We start from the raw sequence: 9656 nt of genomic DNA on the forward strand, positions 1-9656 counted from the left end.
GCCCTTCCACTCTCCATGTGGTTGAGGAACCCAAGAGTCAGGAACCAGTTTTGAGAAATTTATAGTGTACTGTTGTGTCCTTCCAAAATTCATATGTTGAAATTCTAATTTCCAAGGTGATGGCATGAGGAGGTGGGGCCTTTGGAAGGTGATTAGGTCATGAGGGTGGAGCCCTCGTGAATGGGATTAGTGCCCTTATAAAAGAGGCCCCAGGGAGCTCTCTTGCTCTTTCCACTGTCGTGAAGACAAGAGGAAAAAATGACCATCCACAACTGGAAGTGGTCTTGGGGCCATCTGGGCAGGGATCCCAGGGTTCTGGGTACCCAGAGCATAGAAGATCATGGCCTCTGAGGGGGCATGTTCCCTTAGTCTTATGGACTCATCACCCTTTGAGATGGAGCATGTCTAGAAAGCCAGAGAAGGGCCCTTAAATCATGGGGCTCAGGGCAGTGGATCCTCTTACCTGAGTCTAACAGCCATTCTTGACTGTCAAGTAGGGTTCCTAAATGAAGCTATATTTCAAGAGAAGATATGTTGGCTGCTGAGAAAAAAAAAAAAAAAAGAACACGAAACAACAGACAAGAAAGAAGGCTGGAAGAATTGGCAGGATAAATAGCTCAGTTTAGTGGAACCAGGTGCAATTGTTTCAAGTATGGGGTGGGGCTGTGCTGGACCAACCCAGCAGCTCTTCTCCAGCAGCCCACCCTGGACCTGTGAGTGCTGGGAAATAACAGAGGATTTTCACAGAAAGAAAACAATCATATCCAACCTAAGAGCTCAACAGCTCTGGTGTGGGGAACCCCTCCGAAAGAGCTGGCCATGCAGATGAGGAAGCACCTTCCATAGGTCCGAGGAGGAGTGCTGTGGAGGCTGGAGGTATAGCAGGCTGGTGGGTATTAGGAGGGGAGGGGCCTAAAGTTAATTGGGCCGGGGGAGGCAACAATGAGAGGGCAGAGAAATAACAGTCAGTGGGGCAGAAGTTGAGAGAGGGCGGTGGACCCCGAAACAGGGCCTGGAGAGCTGTTGGCAGCAACCCTCACTGTAAGTGAACTTCTTGGGACACTAGAAAGAAAGGCTCAGGAACAACCTGGTTACATGGAGAATCCCTGTGGGGAGTTTGGGGACCACTGAGAGGAGGATTCTGGGGAAGGACAGGCTTGCTTGTAATTCAAGGTGATTATTCAAGTGCAGACTCTGAGCTTCTAGATGTGGAGCCAGTTGAACTTGATTAATGTGAGCACCTAGGCCAGTGAAGACTGGGGTTTTCTAGTTTCCTATGCTTTTTCTTGGGTAGGAGGGGAAGGCAACCTAAAGAATGCACTTATGTTTTATAAAGAGGAGTCTGGGTGCCTTATATACTCATAATACATTCTTATTGATGGTTTGTGGAATAATAGGGCAGACACAGCAGAAAATGCTTCCTATATCCTGGAAGCCCTTGAAATGGATGTTCCATCTCAATCGTCAGTTGTAATCTTTCTCCAGTTAATTCTCAGAAAGACAGATGTTTCCAATTTAGCCTTGAAAAGTACACAGTAATAAAATAATCTTCAAATTAGCATGTCGGCAGGGCCTAGTGTTTACAATCCATTTTGAAAACAAGTCGCCGCCTTTGCCTGTTTGCATTTCAATCAGGAAAATGGGATTGCCAAGCAAGCATTACCGTGTTATCTTTTCAAGTTTTATGTTCACGTTCTGGTTCAGACATAACATTCCTCCTTTGAAGCTCTCTGCAGAAGCTGACCAAGTATTTATACTTTTTAAAACCTAAAGATCCTTCTTCTTTTTTGGTGATCAAAAAATCTGCCTTTCTGATGAGACCTCATTACATCTTATTTGAAAAATTTTGAAATGCTTTAGAAGATGGTAGAGACCTGTTTGATTGGTTAAGTCTTTAAAAAGTGAGAGATTCTCAGAGAGGTTCTTGCTCTGTTTAACTTGAAGGAGGTTTGGATGAGTGGTGGAGAATGACAGAAACTGCGTGAGGATAGGAACCTGGCTGTCGTTAAAGGTGCCCCACGGAGGTACATAAAAGAACGTGACTTCTAACACATGGCCTCTGCTTCAGATGTTTGGTGGAAAATTCTTTCTAGGCTGAGGCCAACCACCCCAAGCTTCTCGGGAGCAGGATCTGAGTGCAGCTTGCAGTCCATTCATGAGAACTTTGAATTCTCGTTCTCTTGTGCCTCCATCTTCATCCGGGCTCCAGATCTGTGCTCATCCTCAGTGGGAGGGCCTCGTGATGGATGCCATTTCTTTGGCACTTCTCCTATCAATAGGTAGTGTCAACATTCCCCTTCTTGAATCTGGGCTGGTCCACGACAGCTCCACAACGGAGTGTGGTGGGAGTGGTGCTATGGCAGTTCCAGGCCTTGGCTTTGAGAGGATGACAGCTTCCACTCCGGTCTCTTGGAGTCCTGGGCTGCCACGACTCCAAGAAGTCCACCTACTGTTTTAAAAACATCACATGGCAAGGCCGTGAGACCACACAGAGAGAAAGGGGGGTCCAGCTCAGCTCAGTCTTCCGAATGTTTCCATCGAAGCACCAGACCTGTTAGTGAAACATTCTTAGGCTCTCCAGACCCAGACCAGCCTCCAGCTGAACACCATTTAGTGACCCCAGTCAATATAGCATGGAGAGCAGAAGAATCCCCCAACCGAGTCCTGCCCAAGTTCCTGAACCACACAATTGTGAGCAGTAATTGTTGTTTCAAGCCATTGCATTTTGGATCATTTATTTATGCAGCAACAAATAACTGGAACAGGCATAGAGGCCACCCAGGAAGTATGCAGAGAATTGACATGGTGCATGTTCATGGAGCCCATTCGTGGGGATTGCACTGCAGGAAAACAACCCAGGAAGAGGGATTCCTCTCAACATTTCCCCTCTCTCCAGGGGAGAGTCACAGACACCAAAATTGAAGGATACTAGCATCCAGGTTACACGTGTCTGCCTAAGTCTGTGGTTTTTGCTAAGTCTTAGCCTCTCTACAACTAGACCCCAAGTGGATGGGCTCTAGCTGTCCATCATACTGTGCAGGTCTGAATCTTGCTGGTACATACAGCCTGTGCTCAAGCCAAGATCTGCTGTCAAAGCAGTATCTCTTCCAACAACAAAGGTCTATTAAAAAAAAAAAAGAAAGAAAAAGAAAACAGTATCTTACTGGTACCCAAGTCAGCATCTCTGATCTGTCAAATGCTCCTTCTCCGTTCCGATGAATCAAATGACTCCACCGTTGCCATGGTGACAAAGGAGTGTAGGTGATATTGGTCTCCCATCAAATGTAAACCTGATCTATATCACAATTGTCTTTGGCTGGGAGTATTCACCATAAGAATCCTCATAACAAGTACGGCTATTGTTTGTGGGAAAGAAAAGAACCGTGGAATGCAGCTTTGTAGATAAGAATACAAAATATTTTAACGAAAATTTACCAGCTGTTCGACCCCCAGTATATATCACACAGACAATAAAATAAACACAATCAGCATTATTTACTCAGTGTGAATGACTCCTGGCTCTGGCACTCTGGCTGTTTAGTTGAGTTGAGCTGGCTTTAGCTGGGTTGTGTCTGCCAGGTTGCCTTCTGAAGGTAATGGCTTATGAAACTGCATGAACAAATCTTAAGGAGTAGCCTTATTTTTAAGGCAATAATCCTCACTAAAACTGTGTTAAATAGATTAGTGTAATGAACTCAACTTAAGGATTTTATCAATTCTTTTTCCATTGTTAGGAAAGGTAGCGTGACACTGAATTTTCTCTCCATTATTATTATTATTATGTTTTTGACAGAGTCTTGCTCTGTTGCCCAGGCTAGAGTGCAGCAGCATGATCTAGGCTCACTGCAACCTCTGCCCTCTGGGTTCAAGGGATTCTCATGACTCAGCCTCCCGAGTAGCTGGGATTACAGGTGTGCACCACCACATCCGTCTAATTTTTTGAATTTTTAATAGAGACAGCATTGCGCCATGTTGGCCAGGCTGGTCAAACTTCTGACCTCAAGTGATCTCCCCACCTCAGCCTCCCAAAGTGCTGGGATTACAGGTGTGAGCCACCTTGCCAGGCTTCCATTAATTGTTTCAAGTTTATTTTTTGTGACTTTTTCTGTACTGAATAGTACATTTTGATGTGAAGGATTTCTGGATAAAAAGCAAAACAAACAAACAAAAACTCAACTGGTTTAATTTCCCCAGAAATGGTCTCAGATCACCTTCGTTAAGCTTTTCTGTTCAGTAGGAATGTTCTGGCAGTGTGTTGAGTTGGCATATTTGGCTTCTGTTATGGTAGTGTATATATTCTAGGAGACTCATGAGTTCTCTATGAGAATTTTATATTTTCTGTTTTAATTTATATCACATAAGAAAATTAATATTAGCATAGCTGAATGGTCTGACTATATAATCACCAAATACTGCCACATAGTTTCAATGCCAGTACTTATTTGAATTTAATATATTAATTCGTTTTAATTTTATAGTTGTATAAAACAATAGTTAAGCTTTAGTCTTGTCTATATTTTTGCGTATTTGTTATTTTATTAAGCTTTTTTCTTTGTGCCAGGTGCAGATCTAAAAACTCTACGTGTATTATCATTGCCTTGCTGGTATTATTTCTTTCTTTCTTTTTTCTTTTTTTTTTTTTTTTTTTTTTTTGAGACGGAGTCTCGCTCTGTCGCCCAGGCTGGAGTGCAGTGGCGCGATCTAGGCTCACTGCAACCTCTGCCTCCTAGGTTCATGACATTCTCCTGACTCAGCCTCCCGAGTTGCTGGGACTACAGGCGCCCGCCACCACGCCCGGCTAATTTTTTGTATTTTCAGTAGAGACGGGGTTTCACCGTGTTAGCCAGGATGGTCTCGATCTCCTGACCTCGTGATCCACCCACCTCGGCCTCCCATTGCTAATATTATTTCTATATTGTGTATGAGAAAACAGTGACACAGAGTGGTAAAGTTTAAGTAACAGAAAACTCAACTCAAAATTTCTTTTTTTTTTTTTTTGAGACGGAGTCTTGCTCTTTCGCCCACGCCAGAGTGCAGTGGCGCGATCTCGGCTCACTGCAAGCTCCGCCTCCCAGGTTCACGCCATCCTCCTGCCTCAGCCCCCCAAGTAGCTTGGACTACAGGCACCCGCCACGGCGCCCGGCTAATTTTTTGTATTTTTAGTAGAGACGGGGTTTCACCGTGTTAGCCAGGGTGGTCTCGATCTCCTGACCTCGTGATCCGCCCGCCTCGGCCTCCCAAAGTGCTGGGATTACAGGCGTGAGCCACGGCGCCCGGCCTTCAAAATTTCTTAAATGGGAATAGAGGTTTGTCTGCTCATATCATTGAGAAGTCCGGAGGTGGAGAGAGTTTCCAGTGCGGCCTGGCTCTGGCCTGATCCTTTCTATGGGTCGGCTTTATTTTTTGGTTGGCGTTTCCTGGTTGGGTAACAAAATGGCTGCCTTTGTCTGTCAGGACCACATAGTTCCTCACCTACATCTAGGGAGAAAGAGTCACTTCTACAACTACTACCGGCTTTACTGTGATTTGCAGTCACATGGTCTGGGAGACGCCCTGCACTGATTAGTTTAGGCTTGACATCATCACTCTGCCTGTGAGGTTGGGGATTATCAGGACTGGGATTGGCACTGTGATCCCGTGGAACTAGAGTCTACCCATGGAGTCTGAGGGCAATTTATTCCCACACGAACTACCTAGCTGCTACGCAAGGGTGGTCTGCTGAAATGGAGGTGAGGGTGGATGCAATCACAGTTTCACCCTACTTAGGAAGTTGCCCAAGGTCATGTGGTTAATAAGTGGTAGCTGGGATTCCCATCTAGCAGAACCACTCCAAGGTCAGCAATCTTAGCCACTATCCTATAGATCTAAATAACTTCACATTAAAAATTATTTGAGTGGCTGGGCACGGTGGCTCATGCCTGTAAACCCAGTACTTTGGGAGGCCGAGGTGGGTGAATCACTTGAGGTCAGGAATTTGAGACTAGTCTGGCCAACATGGTGAAACCCTGTCTCTACTAAAAATACAAAAATTAGCCGGGCGTGGTGGCAGGCACCTGTAATCATCAAGTCCATTCAATATTCAATTTTAAGAAAGACTATGGGAGAGAATATTTTATAAGAAGAAAGAGAAAAGAGTAATAATCCTGTTATCAGTTATCTATTACTATGAAACAAATCATCCCCAAACTTAGTGGCTTATCTCTTATGGTTTCTGTGGGTCGGGAATTCAGGAAGGGCTTTGCCAGGTGTTTTGGGCTTCCATCTCCCGTGTGGTTGTGATCAGACAGTGGCTGGAGCTGGAACAGCTGGGGCTGGTCAGACATCTCTCTTTTTTCACATCTTTCTTTTTTCACCAGGGACTCTCCATGTGGTCTCCCTGGAGGGGATAGTTTGGGCTTCCTCCTAGCATAGAGGCCTTAGAGCAGGTAGATGGTTGACATTGTGACTCAGACCTCCAAAGGCAGGAAGTCCAAGAACACCAGGGAAAGCCATAACATTTTTTGTAAACTAGTCTCAAAAGTCATACAACATCCCTTTCATCACTTACAAGCCTACCCAGACTCAAGAGATTTCACCTCTCTGTGGGAGGGCTGTCAAAGTCACATTGCAAGAAGAACATGTGGGATGTGAGATAATTGTGGCCATATTTGGAAAATACAACCTGCCACAATTTCTGTACTTCTGTTATTGATAGGTTCTCATGATCTTTAAAACAGAATTAACACCTAATGAGTAGCTAGACAGTTGCTTATGGACACCCTATTGCTTGCTTTCAAATTTCAAGTGAAATCTTTAAAACGTGGTTTCAAAGGAGAGTAGTAATTTCTTCCCCGCCACAGTCATATCATGCCAAAATGTACTTCTGTGTACCATTTTTCAACTGCAAAACTTTGTTTCTTATGTTTGCAATTTAGAAAAGAATAACATTGGGAGGTTGGTGTCTTAGCTCATTTTTTGTTTCTTCTAACAGCATACCTAAAACTGGGTAATTTATAAAGAAAAGGAATTTATTCCTCACAGTTCTGGAGGCTGAGGAGTCTAAGGTTGAAGGTTTGCGTCTGGTGAGGGCCTTCTTGCTGGAGGGGACTCTGCAGAGTTCTGAGGTGGTGCAGGGCATCACATAGTGAGTGGCTGAGCGTGGTGGCTCAGGTCTCTCTTCCCCTTCTCTTAAAACCACCAGTCCTGGCTGGGTGCGGTGGCTCACGCCTGTAATCCCAGCACTTTTAGGAGGCCAAGGCGGGTGGATCACGAGGTCAGGAGATTGAGATCATCTTGGCTCACATGGTGAAACCCTGTCTCTATTAAAAATACAAAAAATTAGCCAGGTGAGGTGGCACATGCCTGTAGTCCCAGCTACCCAGGAGGCTGAGGCAGGAGAATCCCTTGAACCCGGGAGGCAGAGGTTGCAGTGAGTCGGGATCGTGCCATTGCACTCCAGCCTGGGCAACAAAGTGAGACTCCATCTCAAAAATAAATAAATTAAATAAAACCACCAGTCCCAATACCATGATAACATATTAACCTACTAGCCCATTAATCTATTAACACATTAATCCATTTGCCCATCAATCCATTAACGTATTAATTCATTCATGAGGTCAGGGCACCCATGATCCAATTACCTCTTAAAGGCCCCACCTTTCAAAACTGGCACATTAGGGTGACTCAACGTGAGTTTTGGAGGGGACAAATTCAAACCATAGCAGTTGGAAATAGAAATAGAAGATAAAGTGAATGGCAGACCAGGAAGAGAGGTTTTTTCACTAAAACTTGGGAGAAAAAAAGGAAGGGAAAGAAAGTTTAATCTGGGATTTAAAATCTGTCCATGGGATGGAGGGAGCTGAAGTATTAATGAGAGGAGCTGACAGCTCCAAATTAGTCTTGAAGTGATGCTGGGCAAGTCCAGGCTGCATAACTCTGAGTATTGAGAAAGGATGGTAAGAACGGCTACTCCCCATGCTGCGGGAGAGTAAGAAATACCTCCTCAACCATGCTGCTCTTGTGATTGGGGCCACTATGAAGTACAACAAGTGTGACTTCAACACCAGCACTGCAATGTTACCACAGTCTATCTGAGAACCCAGGAGAATGATAAGCAATTAATAGGTGGATACTGAGGACGGCATGGATCTGCTTAACAAAGGATGGCTCATGGCCCAGGCAGGATGGCTCAAAATTTCGTCATGCTGCTTAGAACGGTGTGCAATTTAAAGCTTATAAACTGTTTATTTCTGGAATTTTCCATTTAATATTTAAAAACTGCGGTTGACTCTGGCTAAGTGAAACCACAGAAAGCAAAACTGCAGATAAGGGAGGACTATTGTATTTACATACAATGGAATATTATTCAGCTATAAAAATAGAAGGGAATCCTGTCCTAATCTACAGCACGGCTGAACCTGGAGAACATTATGCAAAGTGAAACGAACCACTCACAGAAGAACAACTAATGTGTGATTCCACATATATAGGGTGTCTAAAGTAGTCAGCCTCATAGAAACAAGAAGAATGGTGGCTACCAGAGGCTGGGGAGAGGGGGAAATGGGAGCCGTTCTTCAGTGAGTATAGCATTTTAGTCATCCACGCTGAAAACACTCTAGAGATCTGCTGGACAAGATTGTGTCTACAGTTACCAATACTTAGAAATGTATCAAGACGGTGGATTTTATGATATGTGTGTTTCACCACAATAAAAACATCATTGGTGGCCAGGCGCGGTGGCTCACGCTTGTAATCCCAGCACTTTGGGAGGCCGAGGCGGGCGGATCACGAGGTTGGGAGATCGAGACCACGGTGAAACCCCGTCTCTACTAAAAAATACAAAAAAATTAGCTGGGCGTGGTGGCGGGCGCCTGTAGTCCCAGCTACTCGGAGAGGCTGAGGCAGGAGAATGGCGTGAACCCAGGAGGCGGAGCTTGCAGTGAGCCGAGATTGCGCCACTGCACCCCAGCCTGGGCGACAGAGTGAGACTCCGTCTCAAAAAAAAAAAAAAAAAAAAGAAATTTATGGCTTATATTAAAATTGTTGTAAACTTTTCAATCTACTCCATTATATATCTGTTTGTTATATAAGTAATGTTTTAAATTACTTTCTATTAAGCAAAATAGATTTTCTGAAAAGATATGCCATATTTATGTTTTGATTCTATTATTCTCTAGCTGTGAGTTCTTCTTGGCATTGAGCTTGAGCATGAACATATGGAATTACAGCCTGATTACCCACCACCCGCAACCCCAGTCGTCTGGAGCAACTTTGAGAGCCTGAGCCTTTGTAAAATTGCATCTTTGGAACACACAACCATATCCAGCTCTTAGAGGGTGACAAACGGAAAAGGCTTTCCAGACAAGCTCAGGACAGAGTTCACTGCAATGCCCTGTGGCAGATGCAACATCCATGCCTTCTTTCAACAACTTCCTTCCTGATTGGGACTTTGGCATCATGTACTCACTGGCCTCGGGTGAATCATTGATTTACTGAGTTCTCAGCTGAGTGGAGTGCAGCAGCAACAGCTCCTGGTCAACCTGAATGTTATTTAGAAAGCCAGGGATAGAGATTCCGGTCTGGGTGTGTGTGTGAGTCAGGACGTCCCCAGGCCTCTGGGTCTGGTGGATGTGCCTTACTGCCCAGCATCCATTCACTCTTCTCTGATAACCACA

At 44.7% G+C, this 9656-nt stretch overlaps 1 protein-coding gene across 2 annotated transcripts in view; it reads left to right on the forward strand.

Annotated features, from left to right (window-relative positions):
• Window positions 1-9453, forward strand: part of SNRNP48 (small nuclear ribonucleoprotein U11/U12 subunit 48) — a 59214-nt gene extending 49761 nt beyond the window's left edge. Inside the window, exon 10 of one of the 2 annotated variants that reach the window (XR_009211385.1) lies at window positions 9159-9220. Coding sequence is in view for 1 of the 2 variants with exons in the window: in XM_058432612.1 (XP_058288595.1) it covers window positions 9159-9264 (106 nt within the window). In the remaining variant the exon portion in view is untranslated. Of the gene's footprint in view, window positions 1-9158 lie in introns of both variants that reach the window. The other variant, XM_058432612.1, reaches the window with a different exon arrangement.
• Window positions 9454-9656: the final 203 nt, after the last annotated feature.

This window comes from Hylobates moloch, unplaced genomic scaffold, assembly GCF_009828535.3.
Source record: "Hylobates moloch isolate HMO894 unplaced genomic scaffold, HMol_V3 SCAFFOLD_20, whole genome shotgun sequence".
NCBI lineage: Eukaryota > Metazoa > Chordata > Mammalia > Primates > Hylobatidae > Hylobates > Hylobates moloch.